Source organism: Colossoma macropomum, unplaced genomic scaffold (genome assembly GCF_904425465.1).
Source record: "Colossoma macropomum unplaced genomic scaffold, Colossoma_macropomum, whole genome shotgun sequence".
Classification (NCBI taxonomy): domain Eukaryota; kingdom Metazoa; phylum Chordata; class Actinopteri; order Characiformes; family Serrasalmidae; genus Colossoma; species Colossoma macropomum.
Window position 1 is genome coordinate 28,112,453 of NW_023494784.1, and position 22,860 is coordinate 28,135,312.

At 39.0% G+C, this 22,860-nt stretch overlaps 1 protein-coding gene across 1 annotated transcript in view; it reads right to left on the reverse strand.

Moving 5' to 3' along the window:
• The window catches only part of pde11a (phosphodiesterase 11a), a 70,128-nt gene extending 47,509 nt beyond the window's left edge, over nucleotides 1-22,619 (reverse strand). The window contains exons 1-3 of the mRNA XM_036566997.1: nucleotides 21,563-22,619; nucleotides 19,205-19,363; nucleotides 546-635 (exon numbers count right to left, since the gene is read on the reverse strand). Of these exons, the coding sequence (XP_036422890.1) occupies nucleotides 546-635; nucleotides 19,205-19,363; nucleotides 21,563-22,345 (1,032 nt within the window). The 5' untranslated portion in view covers nucleotides 22,346-22,619. The remainder of the gene's footprint in view (nucleotides 1-545; nucleotides 636-19,204; nucleotides 19,364-21,562) is intronic.
• Nucleotides 22,620-22,860: the final 241 nt, after the last annotated feature.

The window sequence follows — 22,860 nt, forward strand, 5'->3', positions numbered from 1 at the left end:
CACTGGTGTATTCCAGTGTTCTTCAAAGCATGCACTGCAACCTCCATTTGAATTTTGTAAGGGTGGTCAATTTGATGATATTTATTTTTATCATGCTAAATAACATCATATGGAGGTATAATATGCTTTCTGGTCATATTGTGAATTGTTGCATATTCACCTGATCATAATTTTTTGAGCTGACCTCAACAACACATTTAGAGGGCAGCGGTAAGTAATGTTTGTTTGAGTTTGAGCTGTGTCTGTCATCAGATGGCAGCTGCTAAGTATCGGCAGCTGGGAAGCGAGATAGCTTATCAGTCATTTAGCCACTTCAGGTTTGTACTTTAATAGTTGTATTCAATGAATAAAATATTACGATTAATTATTTATAAGGTAATTTATGTCAGTTAAAATTTCATGATTGTGACAGGCAAAGTCAGCCTTTACAGAACACTGAATAGCTGCTAATTTTATTGTAGGATATAAGTAAATGGATGTATGCACCCTCTTTATTTCTAATGTACCCTCAGTGTTTTTTATTCTGAAACTGGGCCTGCTCTTACCCTGCTCCGGTCATACTCCTTTCTGGACGCAGCGAAGAGTTGAGCATTGGAAATGGCGATTCCACAGAAAGGCAGGTACATTTGCAACACCTGCAAAGAGAGATGACTGGTCAGCATTCGTCAGCTCAGGCGGTCCACATGGTCTTAACAAAGATTGACAAATGAGCATAACTGTGACCTGTACACTCAGTATATCTGTATTCATACTGTGTTGATCAGCTGATAAATTCAGCTCAACAGCATGTGAAAAATGGTCAGGCAGTATGTGATGCGTACAAGAATTTTTTTTTTAAATGTGCTTACGTTACATCTATTTATTAGGGATGCACTGAAACTTTGGACATCAACAATTTTTAGCTGAATGGTCAAAGATGGCACTTTTTCTTTCAGACAAAAGACAAAAAATAGACCAAGATCTTTGGAAAAAAATCTAAAACTTTATCAATACTTTAAATGGCAAAAAAAAGGAAAATAGCGATTAAAACATCATGTGGTTCCTTTGCTTTCCTGTGTCGGTCAGCGCAGATGGGTTCAAACAGTCTGAGCAGCAACAGATCAACAGTGACAACGTTGGCCGTGTGGAACCGTTTATGGTTTCTATGAGGAAAATTAGACAAGCAATTTGTCATCACAGATCATTCTAAAAAATTAAGAGGGGATACAATGCAAAATCACTTCTCCACTACAGGTTTGACTCTACATAAAAACAATATTCCAATCGATACACATAGTACAGCAAAACAATGGAAGCATGAAAGACCCCACTGGCATGCAAATGCCACCTGTGACCTGCAGTTTTTGAAATTACAAAAAAAAAAAGAAAAAAAAATCATAAACGACAGTGCCACAGAGTAAAGTATAACTAAACATAATGGATTTAATTTCTTTAAATGAATAATCATTCTGTTTTGTCAAAGACGTTTGATTGTCTGGCACACACTGTAGCCTAGATGTTGTAATAGTTTATGCTATTAAATATCTATTGAATGTGTGCAATCTTAACAGCCACTCTCCTCTGATTGTGGAATAACCCATTCAGTGAGCTATTGACTGAACATTATGAAGCATGGCCTTTTCTATTTAGCTTTCATCTGCCAGCACCGATATATCAATACAGCAAACATTTCCCTTTCTGTGTGTTTCCATTAGCACACTATGTCTTCAGCCCATATCACTGACCTATTTGCTGATTCAATACATTCAGTCATTTTTTATGAAATATTTAAAAAGTCTCTTTAAACATCTGACATTATTTTGCCTCATTGTGCTTGAGAAGGGACCGATGAGGGGAGCGTGGGCTGGAGATGAGAAAGAAAGAAGGAAAAAGGGTGAAGGTGGCGGTGGTGGCACCTTTTGACTGAGTGTTAGATTCACACTAACACACACACACTTTCCTATCCTACAGGTCACACTGACTGGAGACCTCAGCTTACATCTCCCAGGATTACATAATTTTCTCTCTTTCTCTCTCTCTCTGTCAAACTCATACACATATGCATACTATCTAGCTTCTAACTTTAGCTACTCCCGCTTAGCCTTCCTTTAACAGCTTATTCACAAATTGTGTCAATAGCCCTTCAGTTTTTACAGGGTCATAAACATACACACACACATAATGATGATACACATACACGAGAAAAAATGAGGAGAGACAGAAAGAAAGAGAGAGGGAGAGAGAGAGAGAGAAAATAAATAAAATCTTTAAAATTCATAAAAGCTCATGGCCCTGACAGCATCAGAAACAAGATGCTTAAAAACAGCCCATCTGAGCTATAGAGAGCAGCATTCAAATTATTCAGCACCACCCAGGTTCGGGCTGTTCTCCTGACATCTGGAGCCAAGGGCTTTCTACCACCATTCAAAAGAATAGAGTCTTTCAGAGGCTTTTTTCAGTGAGCAGAAGTCTGAAGGAGGTTTGGCTGTATTTTAAAATGCTGAATCTTGTGTAGAAAGTGCAAAGCAAAAATTAAACTGGTCTTCTTCCCAGACTTTGTGAACTAGATGGTGCATGCATCCCTACACATTCTAATCAGCAGAAATGTAAGTCAATCCGAACATTCAGTTCCGTTTAGTGGGATGAATTCAAAGTTAACGTCAATGTTTGAAAAGGAACCAGTCTCTTTTATTCCAGCTGACAGCAATGTATGCTTTATGAAAACTCTGTCATTCTCCTCGCCTATTGTCCTCACTCTCACGCATTTTTAATTAAAAAAATCATTTCAACCTCAAGAACTGTTTTGTTCTTGTTCAATTTTCCTGAAGCCGTCCAAGTGAACTTTAAATGGCTGATGATGAGGGAAGAACTAAACAGATTTGTCTTTAATGAGGAGAAAAGTCATGCCTTATCTTTGATGTGCTTTGGAACTCTCTCCTCATTCTAGAACACACTGTCTGAGAGACACTTAAAACAAGTTGTACTGACAGAGAACTGACTCTGCATCTCACTTTAACAGCAAACAGCTTCACTTAACTCCACTTCTGCTGACAGCCGCTCACAACTGCATGCAAACCTGTATGTTTGGCCGTTTGTTGGTTTGTTTGGGCCTTTCCCAGAGGACTAATACATTCACAGACGAGTGTCTGCTGTAGTGAGTAGGACCGTAATATTTTAAAACATGAAAAGGTCAACAAAGCCACAGTTCCATTTCATTCTTTGGAGCCGCCAGGCCCATGGAAGCTTTCCTGCATTAACTCAACCCTTAAACACACACGCTAAAAGGGCAGAGATCTCCGAGGGCGATGGCTGTGGAGTGCACGCTGATTCTGCTTCCTCTTCTGAGTAACTTCAGTAACCTGTAGACACGCACAGCTGAATATGTAGCTCTTGTCATATGACGCTGAGAACTGGGCAGTCCTCCGGCTTGGCCAGTTTTATTGTCCTGCCAGACTAGAGGGACCCTGGGTGTGGATATTTCTCTGTCTATGAATACAGGGATTCAAGGAAAAGCTTGGCTTGGTCTAACTGGATTCTGTGTGCTTGCCCATTACCCTAGGCTACATGGACGACGAGGCTATATGCCAGGACAGAGCTGTGTTGACACTGGGCTGAAGGATGGGTTAATAACCAAACAAAGTGACCCTGGCTGGGGAGAGCGCTATCGACAGATTCCCTCGGCATCGTTTGTTGTCATTTTAACCCCGTGGCTAATGAAATGTGAGAGCACTGCTCATCATGCTTCATGGGTTGTGCTTCAGTTTGAACAGACACATGATTATCCCTTACATGAGCATCTAAAGTGACAAGCTGAACACTGGTAATGAGACTCATACAGTAACATCGAACAAGACCTTCCATTCCATGATGCTGTCACAACTGCCACAAGTGCTGCACAAAGCCTTCTTGAATCAGACTTTGAATGTCCAGACTTCTGCCACATTTCCATTGACACTGAGAGAATTCCATGCGATTTACAAGTCAATTTGACCCTGAGCCGGAGACAAGACCGAGTCAAAATGATGCTGAGACCAGGATAACACTGAGGCCGTTAATTTTCTTGAGACCAAGACTGGACTTGAGTACTGCAACGCTAGTGCATACTAATGTGGTCTTATTAGGTGGCGACATGTTAAACATGGTAAGCACTTTACTATATAAGAACTGGAGTTTTTCCTAAGAACTGGTGACTCTCTTTTGTGGCTCAAACTGACTGTTTACAAAACAAGATGTTTGCCACTGGCATGCTCTAAACTACAAAAACTTTTCATTGTGAACCTTGATGAATTAATGGAGTTTTATTTCATGTTTTTAAACTGACACGTGAACTAAACCTTAGAATGAGAAGCCGCTATTACAGGTGAGCAGTCACGGAGCAGCCGGTTAGAACCTCAGGGCCCCTATGCCCTACTTTTAAAGAGCAGCACACACACATACACACACCAAAGCAAGAGACAAACAGCTTGATAAGGCCAGCAATAAGTGTTTTTGTGTGAGAGACAATGTAGGTCACACCAGAAGTTTTATGTGTGTGTTCATTGTTTTCTCTTTGTTTCTGTTTCTCTCTCTCTCCTTTTTAAGAAATGTAACTTAAATAAAACATGAAAATAAAAAATTGGTGTTTTGTCGGCTTTTGTATTCAGAATGAGAGGAACACACATGCTCTTTGACCTTGATGAATGTCTGGGTTTCAAACAGCGTGGAAAAAATTGAGCAAGCTGTGGAACACCTGCTGAAGGCCAGAGATGAGTGCTACAGACTGACAGACTCCCACCCACACAACAGCTCCACCTGAAACCTTCTACACACGAGTGCCTCACTAATTTCCTGCTTAGCCTAGCCCAGGGCTAATTTACACAAACACTGCTTCTCTTATTACTACTGAGTGTCATTTTGTGTGAGTGTCTAAAACTAATAATTGAATAATTGAATAAAAACATAAATATTTGTGGTTTATTGTTAACCATTTTCCCTGATTATGTGACAGTATCTCCTGCCAGTCTATACCGGCACATTTATTCCTAACTTTCTCTCATGGAAAAAAGCAAAATGTGAAAAGGGAAGACAAAAACACCCACCTAGACTCAACCCTTTGTCATGGTTTGGTTTCATCATCATCAGCTCAAAGTCAGGTGCACTGATTGGCATTAATGACTCTAATTTGCTCTGTAGGGGTCACTCTCTGGGCAGGTGGCCCACACAAAATCATTTCAGCCTTTTCAACATCACCATAACTGCAGTCCAATCATACAAACACAGTGCCGTGCTGCTGGAAGTGCTCTCACTCAGTTCAGTGACATCTGACAGAAAGACTAATGTGTGTGTGTGTGTGTGTGTGTGTGTGAGAGTGTGTGTGTGTGTGTGTGTGTGTGTGTGTGTGTGTGTGTGTGTGTGTGTGTGTGTTTCTAGTCAACAGTGTAGCGTTCAGGCAACCATAGTTATAAAAGCAATTACATTGGTCATATAAGTTTTGTTTTAACATAACCAGATATAAAAGCATCATATTAAACTTAAGATCAGATGACATTCGGTGAAGTAAAAAGTCTTAAGGAGAAATATATCAACATTACTCAAACAGTGAAATACATCTTGCATACTGTCTGTATGGATGTTAGGATTGCTTACTCAAAGACTTTTTTAGTCTCTGAGGTTGATTCTTCAATTATATCTTAGTGTTACAGTGATGCCCTCGTGCCTCCCAGTTAGATAACAACATTCAGTACTGAACAGATACAGACATATTACATATATAATTTCAAACATGGGTCATGAGCCTGATGCAATGCTGTATGTTATGTTTCTGTTTTCATTTATTTTTTCTGTTTTTCCCAGATACAGGTATTCAGAGATGGCTTGGCCATCAGGACTACAGTGAGAATTCCCAGGGGGCTGCTCTATCTGCGGGCAATGCTCTCGTCCCCAGAGAGAGAGAGAGAGGATGAGAGTGGTCCAATCACATGATCCAATTACAATCTCCTATCTCCACCACCAAAATCAAACGTACAGCAGACAAAACTGGTAAAAAATGGAGAAACGAAGAGAAGTACATCTTAAAGAAACCAGAAAAAGGGAGTGCCAAAAAAAGAGAAATAAGAAAAAAACACTTAAACAAGAGGGGAAAAAATCACCGAACTAATAGTAACTACTTGTTCTTTTCCCAGTTAATCTACTACATCTGCAAAGGAGCCCACTAACAAGCTAGCAAGTTGGCCAATTTATTGCATTCTACCACTACGAATAAACTGCAGGATGTCCTGTTACATAAGGCTTTAGCCAATCTGTCAGTCAGGTTACATATTTACTCCTGAAAGCTGAGTAATGTTAACAGCAATTTAGAAAGAATTTCAATCACTAAAGATGATATTATTCAAGCTGCTGATCTGGTATCCTGGTGCTCCCACTGTTTTGAAATTGATGAGCCATTATGCTCTTAGTAAAATAAGTAAAAAAAAGTCAAAATAAACACACAGTGTTACCAATATTACAGCAGTGTACAGCCAAAGAGGTAAACTGTTTATGCTTTATTTTACAGTAATTTTTAATGCCCATATGAAATGGAGCTAAGGTCAACTAGCAATAAGCTGAGTTAGTAAAACCTAACTTTGTAGATGTGTTGCGAAGATATTATACTTTTAGTGGCCACTTACCAAACAATAGAGATAATATGTTTTGGGATAACATGTTTTTAGGTAGGAGTATGGTGCTTTTAATAAAGTGATCAGAGAGTATTCAGCTAAGGGGGTACAAAGATGGTTGCAGTGGCCAGTCTGGGGCAAAAAAAATCCAGGGCTTATTTTTATCTATGTCCAACCCTGCGTGTATTCATACATTTCTCTTATTACTTGACACGTTACAAAAAGTCATTTCAGTATAAACTTAGACTGAAGGAACTAATTAAAAATATACACAACTGAGATGCCGGAGTCGTACAGTTATTTGCATAGGTGATATGCAACCTGTCCTCATCTGCTAATCAAAGAAATGAGAGAATATGATTATGTATGAATTACACATTAAAACCTCTGTAATGCCATTCCCACCAGGCTGCTAATCCTGAGGAGAATTAATGTAGTACATTTCAGAGCACAGTGGCAGCTGTGCAGAACAAACGCTGGGGAAACATTCACCACTTCAGCTATGAATCACTCAGGACTGTGAGTCTATGAGTAATCATAAATATGAAAATGAAAATCCACATCATAGAGTCAGATTGGGTTCTGAGGTGGTACTCACACTTTGATCTGCACCAAATGCTTTCATATGTGCAATGTGGATACGATTTCATGACCGAGTAAAGCGATATCAGTATACACTGCTTTTTGAATGAGAGAGGAAACAGCACATACACAGCACATTGGGGGATTCCTTCTGTAACATGAAAAATATCTTGGATTTGAGACATACCAGTAAGTACAAACAAAGCTGAGTATCAGTGTGTAGACACATCAAACACATTTGAAGTTTTCAATATAGAATTTCAAAGCTGTGCATTCTAGTTCTTTCTTTTACTCATACTGATTATTTCTGAGAATCATTTCTCTTTCTTCTTCTTTCTCTCTCTCTCTCTCTGTTTCTGTCTGTTTCTCTATTTCTTACATATACACACACACTGGGAATTTCATCATTAATTCAGTGGTGAGCAGTGCGTGCATTAACGTGATGCTAATGCACACTGAAAAGCACATAAAAACACAGTGGAGCAGCAGCGTCACTAAGCTCTGCCTGTGATACACTGAGGGACGGTGCACGCACACACACACGCACACACATATACACTCAACTCATACCCAAAGGCTGACTGCTTGGCCTGGATTATACTCTTCTGTGCAGAGAAACCACAGTTTATCCTCCTAATGCTCTGCATTGCACTGTTCCATTCATTATAAGCAGGCTGAGAGAAAACACATTGCACATATAGGGGCAGATTTACTAAGAGAGACACTAATTACAGACAGACTGCCGAAACTTTGCGCTGGTGGGGGTGACCAGTTTAGCTGGTTATCTACCAAGAACACACATGCAAATAAACACAGGTGCAACTTCGTAATTAACATATGACCAGCGCAATATTATCACGTTTGGCTCATGTGAGTTTTGTATGAAACAAAAATATGTTTCTGCCAGGTAGGAGAAATTTTGGGTCTCATTAGGTCTAAATGACTAAAATTCCTCAAGATCTGGACTTAGTAAGTCAAAATAATGACTAAGTAAAAAAAAGAGTTATTACTGGTTGAGGAAGTATGTGACTGTTACATAATAAGTAATCATTTTAGGAAAATAACATTATTTTAACATAATATGTCAGAAATTCAAGAAAATATGTATTTTTTTGACTTTCTGTTTTGAATCAAAAGTTCATTTTTGACTGGTGGGATGAGCTGAACTTGAGTTACGTGCTAAGTGAAAACAGTGCGATAATGTAAAATCCTTTCTCAACTTCGCTGAGCGCACCCAGGTCGTTTTGGGAACAGTATGATTTTGAGCGTAACCTCTTAGATTCTAGCAGTGCATCAAATAACAGTGACATTTTTGCCACAGCGCACGCAGGAGCCACAGCACACTTGAGTAGCTTTAGTAAAGCAAGAATTGCATCACCAACGAGTTTCAGTATGTGCTTTTAACAATCACTTGGAAAAGAAAATTGTCAAGTGTTTATTTAGTCAAAACCTGCTCTTTGATAGTGTTGTAAAATATCCCCAACGTATTACCAAATATTATCAAATAGCAGTTTCAAATACTGTTTTTCTTATGTTATAGGTTTTTTATTTCCTTCATCAAATTAAGAATAAGGCGACGTGATTTTTAATTGAAAATAAATAAACGTATTTTTAAAACTCTCAATTCTATATCTCTCAGCGCAAACAATGATAGCCCTGTTAGTGTCAAACAATAACACAACCTTTCACAGGAGGTAAATAGACATTATTCACTTTACAGTATTTAATTTATAGTATTTACATGAAACAGTCAGATTTACTATCGGCCACTGTCAATGGGTGTGGTTCATTATTATAATCTCCTCTTTGTAGGGTTCAAACACTGATCTGATTTACATCAAAATGGCTATTTGAAAGTGGGGAATTGTCAAATCGCAGGAGCTGCCATTTTTATTATAGGTCTTACTATCAACACTGTTGTCTTAATTTCTCAGCGCAGAAATTTAACTTCATAACATGGAAGTGCCTGATGAATTAGACCAATCAAAGGAAACCAAACAGCCATTTGCTGTTTGACAACATGACAATACAACCACACCTAACTGGCAGTAACTGGCAGAATTTAAGTCTCAAGCCAAAGAAAGTGGATATGCTGGTTTTCTTAGCCAAAAATAACAGAACTTAATTTATAGAAAATAATGGTAATATTGGAATAATGATCAGAAAAATCGCAACAAGATATTTTCCTAAATTGTTCAACTTTTCCTCCTAGTATTTTGCGCTTTGGGAGGGAAATCCCTGTAAATTCACATGAGATGAGGCAAAAGCCAAAAGAGCAGTGATAGCCACTCTTTAGCTCCAAAACAGAGTTTTCAACAGAGCAAAGCCTTACAAATCTAACCCATATAGTTCAGGCCTGTCCCAGCCATCCATTCAGCACTAAATTAAGACATTGACCTGCCTCTCTGTAGGAGTATTAAAAGATAAAAAGAGATGTCTTTAAAAGCGTGTGTGTGCGTGAGTGTGTGCATGCGTGTGAGTGATGCTGTTAGCCTGTCACAGAGTGCCGGGGATTAAATGACCTACTGTGCCAAATAATACAATAGCTCATTAGACATTAGCAGGTTCTGACAGGACGATCGATGCCACTCTTGCTCTCTCTCTCTCTCTCTCTCTCTCTCTCTCTCACACACACACACAGAGGGGCATATACACACTCATAGTCCTTTATTTCTCTCATTTCACACTTTTATTCTCTTTTGATGATTCCTGATGTTAACCTCCACAGACATGCAGAGACATGTGGAGGGGCAGGAGATAAGAGGGGCATATGGATCAACACCAACTACAGCACAACCTGCTGAACTACAGCAACAATTGACATTCAAGAAGAACATAACAAGAAATCCGACAACAAAACCACATCATATTACATCATTATAATGATGTATTAAAATGTATCATTCTAATTATTTCAAGAGATCATCAGTTGACTGTGCAATTTCAACAACATTAGTGTCAGATTAAAATATTAAAACATCTTGATAGTTAACAATGATTGAAGGCTTTCAGACTTTACTTTCACAACAGAGTTTAATTCTGATTATTTGATCTTGATTCTCACCATAGCAGCTGGGAGCCAATAAAATGTGATTAGACAAGCTAAGAGACACAAGATCAGGAGATATTTCAAAGTTTCATAAACTGACATTAAGCCTTTAGTGTTTGTTAGCAGGGCTAACATAAATGACATAAGCCATAGGAAAAAAAAATCAAGGAGAAGACTTTCTCCTTAAAATCTCCCTAATATCTCTGTAGTTTCTCCTAGACAACGAGATCAGATGAAAAAACAGACTTTTACTTAAGCCTCCTGCTGCTTAGATAGATAGATAATCTCATGTCTCATCTTAAGTTTTAGTAGAGATCCCAATAAAGTCACACATTGTGCTTAGAGTTGTCAAGACAATAACACTCATGTTTATCTGCAACTAAACTCTCATCTGTCCTTTTGTTGTCTAATGCTATTTCTCCTCAGGAATTTTAGGGAAATCACTGTTAAGTCTAAATAAGAGTAAGAGTAAATCATTTCAACAAATGGATGACTACAAAACAAAGAGTAAAATTCCTACTAAATGCTAACAAACTGCTTTCACTGTAAGAGGAATGAAAAGGCCCATTAGTTGTCCCTGCTCGTTTACTACGCTTGAGCTGGATTTGCTACCTTTACTTTGTCAATTACAAAGTATCAACTTACGGTACAGAAGTCTCAACTCATGGTAACTAATGTTCCGTTAATACATATTTCAAAGATTTGGATGGTTCAGCAAAGGCCAACTGTTATCATGCTTACTAAAATTACAGTTGGGATCTGAGGCTGCAACAGACTTTTTATAGGATGTTTCATACAGTTTGCTTGTAATTCAGTCAAACTGCCTTACATTACCAACTGAACAGCCTCAGACCTGCCTCTGAGCAAATGATGTCTGTTCAATTTATGGTGAAGTTTTTCACACAGATGAATCCACGGCTGATATTTGTTAAATTTGCTTTTGGGTTTGAAAAACACTTTGTTAGGCTAGTGTGCTGATCAAGAACTGAAAGCTTGGCAGACAACAACAGTTGCAAAGCAGTGATTGGAGGACCAAAGAAAGCAGCTGCTAAACATGTAGGAATTGCTAATAATTAATTTGTTGACCTTTATGGACATCATTTTTGGGCAGTTCGTTTCATGACAAGTGTCTTGCAAACAAACAAAACATTTTCATAAAGGACACCTCAGATATAAAGGGGCAAAGGGGCAGATGCTCAAGCACCCATAGACCCACCCCCTAATCTGGTTTCCCTGTCCAGTGCCTCTGTCAGTGTTATAAAGCTTGAATACACTAAAGACCATCACACACTGTCTGACATGTTTTAAAAAGCTTAATGCAATATCAGCTAATTTGTACAGTCAGTCATTTTGACTTACATATTTACTAGCCCAGCTGACATTAGGCAGCTGATAACTGGTTGAACTAATAGCTCTGAATGAACTAACTGCATTAATGGCATTCTTAGCACCCATTCACAGCGCACCGCACCAAAGCTGTGAGAGAAGCTGCTCTCAGTAATGTGATGTATCAATGTAGATGAGGGCTCCTACTGTGCTGTGATCAGCTCTCATTCACTGCTCTGTGTCTCAGTGATCAGGATGAAACAGCACTGCAGGACAGAGCTCATAAAGTAAAGCCAACATGAGAGTTTACCCTCAAGTATCAAAAGCATAATGATGTTCTGGCTGTCGTGCTGGAGGTCTGGACTTTTTGATTGGTGGTTTGCACACAAGCCACATAAATCCCGAGACTAAATCTCACTCAGAGTGTGACGGATTACAATCATGTTCTTTTACTTTCCCTAGCTTCATCACATCATTCACTCAACTGTGCAACACATCTGAAATGTGTGATTAACTTTGCTGAGTATAAGAATAAACAGAGAGTCATGACTATCAAAGAAGAAGATAATGCCATCAGCCAATCTGCACTGTTAACACAAAATTTCGGTGCCAGTATGGTGACTGTGGTGGTGCCTCCTACCAAGCTGGTCTTCCCTAATGTCCTTACCAAAGGACCTTCTTTTAGATGGTCAAGAGTGATAGTACTACCAAGCTAGCATGGTATTTTGCCATTTGTGTTTAGCTGCTCCAGTGAGTCCTCTATCCAGCTAGCTATATTTACTTTGTTTTACCTAGTTAGCTAATTAAATTTAGCTGAAGTACTGCAGTGAGAGTGACTTGTTGTAACACTGCCTATCACCAATGTTTCCCATTACAGGTAATATCACCAGCTAGCTCACCCTCTTTCTTCACTCTTCTATCTCTCATACTGCTGTCCACCAGGTCATTATCTATGGTCACTGTTTCTGCTCACTCATCTAGACTCTCCCAGCTTATTCATCCTCTTCATTTTCTCATCATTCACCCTGTTCACTCTCATTCCCTATGTCTCTCTTCTCACTCTCAAGCTCTCATTTAACCCTCAGAAACCCAAGCATTAATTTTGCTTATTTTTCCCTTGTCACTGACCATAAACCTCACAATGTTTTTACATACTTGGCTTTGGTTTGGGGAAAATTGCAACAAATTTCAAAGAATTTTCTCACTGTATTTGAAGAACGTTATATACAAGCACACTAAACACCTCTGTTACAATTGAAAACATAAACCTTGTTTCCAGCCGTTTATGAACTATTCAGCTGAAAGCAGAGTAAGTGCAATTGTAACAGAGGGGCTTGTTGTAACAGCTGACAAAAAGTCTGGTAAACTGCTGCAAAACAAAATTATTTCAATACAGTTGTTGTTTGGACCAGAAAAGCTTTCCAACCCTAAAACCTAAAAATATATTCATCAACATGAATTTGACTAGTGAAGAGCAAATGTACCACAAAGTAGAACAGCAAATATTAGCACAATAAAATTAAAATATGTTTAATATATTTTCATATTTTAAATATGTTTAATATATTTTTTTATTTATCTATAGTGCTTATGAAAACTTCCAAAAAACTGACTGTTTGAATTTTTAAGGGGGAATATAAACTTCAATGGCATTGTTTAATTTAGGTGGCTTAGTTGTAGCACAGCATTAAAACTAACACCACCATGTGGAGGCTGTAGTTAGGCTGGGTAATTCAGTTGTTTACTTGCTTCAATAGTACCATATAAAGCCACCAAGAGAGAGATTCAAATAATACAGATGTGAATACTTCGACTTTTACACTCAGTGATCAAAAAAAGCCTTATGATGAAAAAAGTTACTTTTATGGTATGGTCTTAAGGGTGTATTTTGAGAAATATCCCTTTGATTGTTGTGAAAAACCACAGATGAGTCTGTTATGACTTAAAGAACATTTTACTTCAACCTGGTTAACTACATAAAAAAATCCATGTTGCATTTTTCCCAGGGTTATTTTGAGCCCCACTCTCTTCTATTTGATACTAGTGAGTCTGTAAAACACAAAATTACATATTGTCACTGTCCAAAAAATTACGATGTATCTTCAGAATACTAACTTCACAGGAGAAGCAAAAACATTCCTACCTTTTAATGTAAGTTAGCATAATGAGGTGTTTTTTTTAAGTCATTTTAAAGCATTTCTGTTGGGGCATTTATCATAAATTTTTCACACGATATAAAAGGCAGCTGTTGTGCTTAAACAATGTAGAAAAATAAAATTTGTCAAAAATGCATACATAATGTTTATGTTTTCATTTTTTTTTACAGTGACAATATAGAAGTAATTATTTAAACAAACAGTAAACTAATTTCATGTTTACAGTTGTAGGAATTAATATAAATATAATATCTATAACATGTATAATATACACAAACATAACAGGGAAACTTACACAAATCCCTGCACAGTTTCATGTATTCTGGATATCTGATTAGCAACAGGGGTCTCAAACTTGCCTCAATCTTCTCCAGCAAATCACACAAAAAATGATATGACGACACTTGACATTCAAATTACTGTCTGGATGGCTTAAAGCAGCATGTAAACATTCAGCCTACAAATCATGCATAGAAACTGTGCTGCACAGTAAGCTACAATTCTGGAGTACAAACGGCACTTCATTTCATCCCAAAGGTCCTGAATGAAGCTCCATCACTCAGGAGAACACAGTTCCACTGTTCCATAGGCAAATGCTGGGGGCTTTATTCCCCTCTAGTCAATCTTTGGCATTAGGCATGGTGTCCTTAGGCTCATGTGCAGCTCTCCTAGAGCATCCCATTCCATTGACAATGCTTTTATTAGATTGTACAAGCTGTGTGTGCACAATTGAATGCCTGTGTCAGCAATGGGTGCACCTTAAAGTAGCTGAATTGACTAATTAGAAGGAGTGTCTGGAATCATTCGTGTTTTCGTACATCTGGTCTGCTGCTCTGTGCCACACTATATGTTGTTGTGATGTCTATCATGACATGATACATCTTTCTATTCCTCAATCTCTCCTATTCACTTTATTCTGACTGGTTCTGTGAATTATCTGTGTTTCACAGCATTTGTGCATGGCAGTTAGAGACAAGGTAACAAGTTTTATGTAATTTATGGCGTTAGGTATTGTTCAACATAAGTGTGACAGAAAAAGTCAAAGAGACAGGGAGGAAGAGAGAAAGGGAAAGTAACCTGTCCTTTATGGTGTGACCTGCGATCAGTATTGTCATTTTAACTATGCTTACATGTCAGATGATGTAAACAATCAGTTATATAACTGTAAATTTTGCATCAAAACCCAACAGCATATGGCATAACTTTCTATTTTTCTTCATCTGCTTCTGCATCACATTCTCTCTTTCTCTCTCTCTCTCTCTCTCTCTCTCTCTCATTCTCTCTCTCTCGTTCGTACCCTGAAAAGATGAATCTGTCTAGCTCAGCATCTTCAAACTAGAAATACATCTCCTGTCCATTCATAGTGCCTACAGTACAATTAATATCTAATTACCTTACAGGTCTTAATGCAGGAACAACAGCAAGACACTCAGCTTCTGCTTACCACTGCCTGAATGTCTGTTTGATTTAATGCATTCAATAGCTGGTATTGGCCTGGGCTAAAAGATGTTGTCTTGCACACAGGCGGACAAAGAGGAAGAGGACCTTCTGTAACTGGGGAGAGCTATGAATCATACAAATCCACCTTACAGCACAATAACGTATAATAATGTGCTCAAAATCATGATAAATCTTTAGTATTTTTTTAGTCTTATCCACTTTATAGAACTATACATGTACCACAAACATAAATATTTGACATATTTTGTTTATAAATCAACAAATAAGTGAAACATAAAAAAAACTGTTAACATTCTGCACTAACTGAAATTTCAGAACTGAGTTCTTATTTTATGTTAATAGACCTTACAATCAGAACAGTGATAAGTGATATAGGAGATTCATTTCACATCCCCTCCTAATTAGAACTCAGGGGCTGTATTACAGAAACGTCCTGACTTTAAAATAGTATCTGTTTAGACACTGACACCTTCAGATATAATGGAATTTAGGACAACAGCTACTGCAGAATGACATTTGCTAAGCTCATTATTGTATATCTCCAGATAGGAAAAGAGAATTACAGAAGCATCGTAACTTGCCAGAATTTTCTAAATAGTGTCCTTACTTTCAGATGACCTCAGTGTCCTTACTTTTGTTTTAAGCTTCTGTTTCTACTTTTAATGATTCTGGTAAAAAGAGAATTATATCATTTAGGCAACTGTGACCAGTAGCATAACAAGTTCACTAGTGATAATTATGTCATTACTTTATTCATATTGTAAAACAGTGGTTTCAGTTGTCAAAGTGATTTTTTTCTAGCTCTGCAGTTTAAAAAATCCAAGACACCTTTTCCCCAGTTCCCAGTCATTATGTATATTAAAGTCAGTAAAACATTTCAAACAAAATACTATAGTTATGGCGGCAAAGATGAAACAGAGATGAACATGTGGCTGTTTGTAAACAGAAATAACACACAGGGAAAGCACACTACATAAAGTTGAACATGGGAAATATTCTTAATTTCTCTGATTGAGGTTACTAAACTTCCAGTTCATCTGCATAGAACCTTTATTTCTAACAGTATACTTTTTTACTCATCAGTCGCTTTGTAAGAGACAAAACAACTGATAATTGATTTCCTAACTTCAGATAAGATGTTCTAAATACAATAAGATGGGATTTACTTCTGAATTTGTGCAAAATCTTACCATGAGCTGGTCTGATCTTAGCTTTGGACAAGAGATAGAACGTTTCTGTTATATAAGCTCAGGATTTGTTTGAAGGATTCTTTAGGGCAACATCTACTGCAGTGGCTTGTTATCATCACTATCTTATCATCTTATCATATAGTGTACATGAATCACACAGCAAAGTTGGTATTCCTGCAGTCCAACTAATCCAGACTAATACAACTGGAATACTGTATGGTACAAAATCTTTGAAATAATCAATACAAAGTGGGATTTCACAATTGAATCCAATTAAGAAAACAAAATATAGTTGGAAAACGGTGGACATTTTAACAAATACAGGTAATTTCATTTTGGAATAAGAAGGCCACGCCAAACCTCATGATTTAGGAATGTATTAGTATGATGAATGCCACCTTTACAGACACGATTTAAGCCTATTTAAACTAAAATCCTCATTCAGCACTTAATACAGTTTCACATTAAGCTTAATTTGCATTCAGAAAGTCAGCCTTAAACATTTAACGTCACTGATGAAAACAATGCCTTTCTGCTGTGTCTGTGGAACACAGAGATCCTCTCTCAACTCTCACTCCTATCAGAGTAATATGTGTACAGACACAGCACTGCGCTTATCTAAACACTGCACTCTGAGGGGGTTCAACACCAGGTAGATTAAAAGCTGATAAATCTCTCTTGGGTATAAATACCTCTTCTGAGTTTACAGAACCTCAAATCAGTCTGCGTTAATGAAAGGCAGTTTTTCTTCTTTTTAATGAAAGGGTGGAAGGTGGAGTGCCATGTTGCTGCAGGTCTATCATTTCAAAGGTAAATCATATGGAAAGCAATTAGCCTGGTTCACAGATGTTAACTCTCAGATAATTACATGCCTCATGAACAGTCTTCCTTTCCAAAAACTTTATTAGCCATAACAATGATTCCATAACCATGCTGGACAAATACGTATGGTTTCTCTGGCGTGGCCTCCCTGCCCTCTTCGTTCATCAAATTGAAAAGCTACAAAATATCAGTTAGTCAGAAATAAAAGTTTGTTTTAAAATTCTGTCCTCATAAGTTAAACCATAGAGAGTTGAAGAGGACATTTATTAAACTACACTGTTAGAGTAGCAACTGTCTACCTTTAAGGTTGGATTTAAGGTAGATGTTTTACAGGGGAATTCTAAAGATATTTCTAGATTCTGCAGACACTGTTCTAGAGAAATTTACACAGAGAAATTGTTCACAGTGTTGGTGATAGGAACCGGATGTCCAAAGCATTTAATGCCTCTAAAAGCTACATCACAGAAGATTATTACATGAAATTGTTAGAACTGTTTGATGCCTGAGACACTGATGTGTAATAGTTTTAAGATAAGGTTTTAGCATAAAACATCATTTTAAGCACATTCATGCCAGAAAGATACATGTAGAGCTATATAAAGCAAAACAGTCCCTGAAGAAAGCTCTTTTTTAGATTTATTACTATTTTACCATTATCAACACTACACATAAGAGCTCCGAAGACACGTGTAGAATCACTGGTCACTTTGCATAGTAAATAGAATGGATATTTGCCATAAGGTTTGACCATAGGTTATATATTTTGTTAATTTTCTTAACAATAAACTATTTTACATCACTTTGACTTTGTTTGCGTTGGAATTCCTCTTTAACCAAACATTCTACATATTCATCTCTTTCAAAATGATCTGCAATTTAGTCATAAATAAGCTGTAAAAGCGTCAGGGGTTGTATAAGTCATTGGACACTGCATGTAGTATCCCATACTACACTATGAGGAGACAGGAGTCACATTAGTGATTAAAAGGCAATACAAATCAAACTGTAAAGTGTGCTGCCAACTGTTCCATTGTCAATCCCTCAAATGCATCCCAGACCTCCCAAATGCCCCTACCCAGTACCTTGGATGGCAGCCAAGTCAGTACCATGCTTGTGGACAACCGTGTAACACATGGATGGAAAGTGGAGTCCCGAAAGGTCATCTGCATTTACTCTGAGCTTGAGAATGCAAGCATGAACATTGTCTCAGATTGAGAGTTGTGTGTAAACAAAAAAACTGTCTCTAACCTTATTTTGTTGTGTTGTACCTGCAGGGAAACAATGTCGAACAACACCAGATCACCCAGGAGCCAGGCTTCAGCCTATAGAACATCCCCTGCAATGGGAAACCATGGCTTGTCCTTTGTAGTTTTGAATTGGAATCATCACACTATAAGCAAGCAGATGCAGAAGAAACCTGCCAAAAGCTAAAGAACTGCCTCCCTTTTGAACTGGTCCTTCAGAATCCAGCATTTCTTGTTATACACATGTAGGGCACCATGATCAGGTCTCTATGGTGTTGCAGGTTGGACACTAAGGGGTGTATCACAGCATGCCACCAGCAGTTCCATCTCCATTCACTCACTCACTCACTATGCCAAACCAACCAAACACTGCCCAGGACCTTGGACAGCAGCCACACACATGGACAGGAGGTGGAATCACTACTAATTGCTCCTGCTAAAACCACAACCATTACCACCTCTGACCAGCCACCTCTCCCAACTGCCCATCAGTGCAACGCCAACCATACACAGTCTGAAGAGCTCTCTTACTTTTTTTCTGTATCTGCACCTATCATATATAAATGAAGCACCTGCCTGGGTCTTGCAGTGCTGTTTTGTCTCTGTGTGTATTCATGTTGTGTGACAGCACTTCATCATGTCATGTGTTTGTAAGAAATCATTTTTCTACATAGCTTTATACAAGTGAGGAACACTGGATGCTGGACAGTTTACTCTCATTGCACATGTAATGTTCTCTTTTCAGATTAAAAGCTGTTACCTTCTCATCATCCTCAGTGAAGAGTGCTCCGCTGGGACTCTTGTTGATAGCCTGTGCGACTCCTATTATCTCTCCATCACTGTTCCGAATAGGCATGCACAGCAGAGACTTGGTTTTATAACCCGTCAGCTTGTCAATTTCATCACTGAAACGATGGTCCTGTGCAGGTAAACACATTACAGGATATTACTGTAGCATGATAAAAGAATTTCATGTAGTTAAATGACATGGCAATTCAGCCTGTAACTCAAGATGGGTGTTTTGTGTTACAGAATATTTCTTTCATTACTGTAACACTTTAACCTCAAAAGTGAGAGTGCTGGAACCATGACTCTTGTCGAGTTGCTGCATGTAGGTCAAATCCTTTGCAGATACAGGATACAATCTAAGTTAAATGCTTTAGCATTATATAGAGCTGATGATCCCAGTTTAATCTCTGCACTCATTAAAACAAAAGCCAGAATTAGGAATCACTCTTGCTAGCAGGTCAAGCAATAAAACATACATTAAATAATTATCCTGCTCTCTGTTAGTAAACTCAGAGCTTCATATGGAATTACCCCGGTGCTGTTTCCAAAGTTCCTTATTGAACATTTAAAGGAGAATTCCACCATTTTTTCCAAAGACATGCATAATTCAATTGTCGAGATGTAAACAAACTCATTTAGAGTGGTTTGATGGGAACTGGTGCACTGTACAGAAACTTACCAACTATCATTTCTTTACAGTGGTGGTGGAATCAGGGGTTGTGATGTCTACAACACAAATACAGCCTTTTTATTTACTATCCAAAATGACCAGTTAACGTTAAAGTAATGGTGTCTTCTGAGTTTGTATATGTAATGTTAATGGCAAAATAGTGCTACATTTAAGTTAATAAAGAAATATAAGGAAATATACGTTTTTTGGCTACTATTTTGCTAAACAGCACTCTGCATGTACCCTGCCCTGAATTAAAAAAAAAAGTATGCATAAACCTTACGTCAAAGCTATCATAAAACAGCCAACAGGCAACATAACCATTTTGTGAAATAACTTTCTGTGATCTAGTTTTAAAGGGCATTAAACACTTCGGATGTCTGGTTCCTATCGCAACCACTGTGAACAATTCTGACTCTGTAAGTTTCTCTAGAATGAAACATTTCACACAAATAACTCTGAATGACTTTGTGCACATCCTAATAATCTTAATGGTTTAATTATGCAGAAAATTCCAATGCTGGAATTCCTCTTCAATCTTTGTGTTTCTTTGTTTCTTGTGTATAACACTTTTTGTATCTATTACACTTCATACACACTTAAAAATGGTGGTTCTTCAAGGGTTCTTTAGTAAAGAATGTCAGGCTTGTTACAATAGAAGAACGCTTTTTGGTGCTATAAAGAACCATTTTCAAAAAGGTTCTATATAGAACCAACTACAGCACATTTTCCATCAATCTGAAGAACCATTTAATGATGCAAAGAACCCTTTAATCATGGATATCTTTACTAAAGAACCCTTGAAGACCCATTATTTTTAGGCATGTACAGTAGGTGTGCAGACAGGACCTGAATACTTCTGAATTTTTTTCTCTTGTCACTTGGCCAACTTGAGCTGCCATTGCTTTACTGAAACAAACATTACTTAATAATACAAAAACCAAACAAACGACTAAATAATAATGATAATAATAATAATAATTGCTGTTATTATTATTATTCTTGGAGCAGTATTATGTTAATCCTGGTGAATTTTGACTAAATTCCCTCAAATGTTGAGTGGAGCGCTCAGTGTACTACCATTCAGGGCCTTGGCTAATTTGTGTTGATCATAGTTGTTTTTCATGTTAATTGCTGCCATGGGTTACCAAATCTCTCTGACCATTTCAGTCACATTTCAAAATATTGCTTGATTTGTGAAAATCAATGATTAATGCAAATGGTGTTGCAGTGTTTCTAGCTTTAATATCTTGACCCCATGCACTGCGCTGATGTTTGGGATGGACATCTGTTGCACATTTGATCCTTGCATGTGGATATTTCACATCTGCTTGAGTCACAGCTGCCAAAACTCTTTGATGATTATTTTCATTGGATACATTTGTACACTACTTGACAAACAGATCAGCTGAGTCTGGAAGAAGTGGAGGATCGTAGAGAGCAAACATGGAGAGCAGATTTTTTTGATAGACTAATCAATTCATTAATCAATACAGAGAGCCACACCCAAATAATTACAGACCCCTGGGGGAGTAGTGAAAGATCAACCTGGGGCAAGAGTAAAAGACTGAAAGTAACAGCGTGGAAGTGGAATGTGGTGGGCCTACAAGCACAAGTTGAGAGACCCGAGGTTTCTAGAAGTATCTCACTCTCTCGCACCTGATACGCGTCGGGGATGTTAACAGTCTCTCCGTGCTCAGCCACATAGCCTATAATCCCTTTACCCCACGGAACCTGGACTTCGTCGGAGTTACTGAGGGAGGGCAGCACGGTGGTCCCGGCGTGCACGTCAAAGAATTTGGAAACGAGAGTCTTTTTGTTGGCCGTCCCCTCCACCAAGAACAGGGAGCAGCGGTCGGCATCGACCATGATGCACACAAACACCAGGATCTTGTAGCTCAGACTCGTCAGGTCCAGGTCGTTGGAAATGTCTTTGACCAGCTCCAGGAAGAACTCCCTCTCGTTGTGCTCTTTGAGGTAATACTTGAAGTCCACGGCAGTGGACGGGTACTGTGGGATGTTGACCCGGGACTCGAGCAGCGCGGACAGGATGTGCGCCGTGGTCGGAGGCAGCGAGCTGGCTTTCCTGAGCAGCGCGCGCCTCCGCATGCTGGTCAGCGGCTCCTGAGCCCGCGAGTTGACGTGCTCGTCGTACGTCCTGTTGGCGTTCACGGCTTTGGACCTGGCGAAAGTTTTGCGCAGCTCTTTCTGCGACGCACGCCTCTGGAGCCCGTCGCCTTTACTCGCCCAGCTGTCCTTGCACGCGCTCGGCTTGTCCGGCTCCGCGCTGGCATTCCCGGTGCTTTTACTCGCCTGGTGGTTTTTGAGCCATTTCTCCACCATGCTGTACTTCCCTTTCCTGATCAGGTAGTCCTCGAACAGCTCGGGGTGGTTATCAAGAAAAGTTTCAACGTCAGAAAAGACCATGTTGGACACTGCCATGTTTACGGTCCTCTCTGAGGAAGCCGGAGGAGAGACGGCGCCGGGGCTGGAGCGAGCGAGTCTCCAGCGCTGCGAGCAACGCGAGAAATGCGGCTCAGGCAGCCTCCAACTTTCTCTAGTCCGTCTTCGGCGTGAAGTAGCCTGATCCCAGCCCACCAGCCCCCTCCATACAACTTCAGCAACCGCTTGGGTCAGATGCGTTCTGACCTGGCACGAAATGCCTCTGCACCTCTTTTGTGCTTTTCTCTTTCCCTCCCAGCCTTCCCACGCTGTGCTTCCTCATGATCGATGCCGTTACGTGTGAGCGGAGAGAAACGAGCAGGACTGGACCGGAGCTCGCGCCTCTTTCTAACCCAGCGGCGCCACCGGTGACGTTGAATGTGGCCGCGGAGGAGCGATGGCTCAGCTCGAGTCAATTAACTGAGCCGACTCTTTCCTCGAACGTCAGACTCGATTCATCGATTCAACTCAAGACAACTTTATTCTGATCTCTTTCCCAAAGATCACCGCTCAGT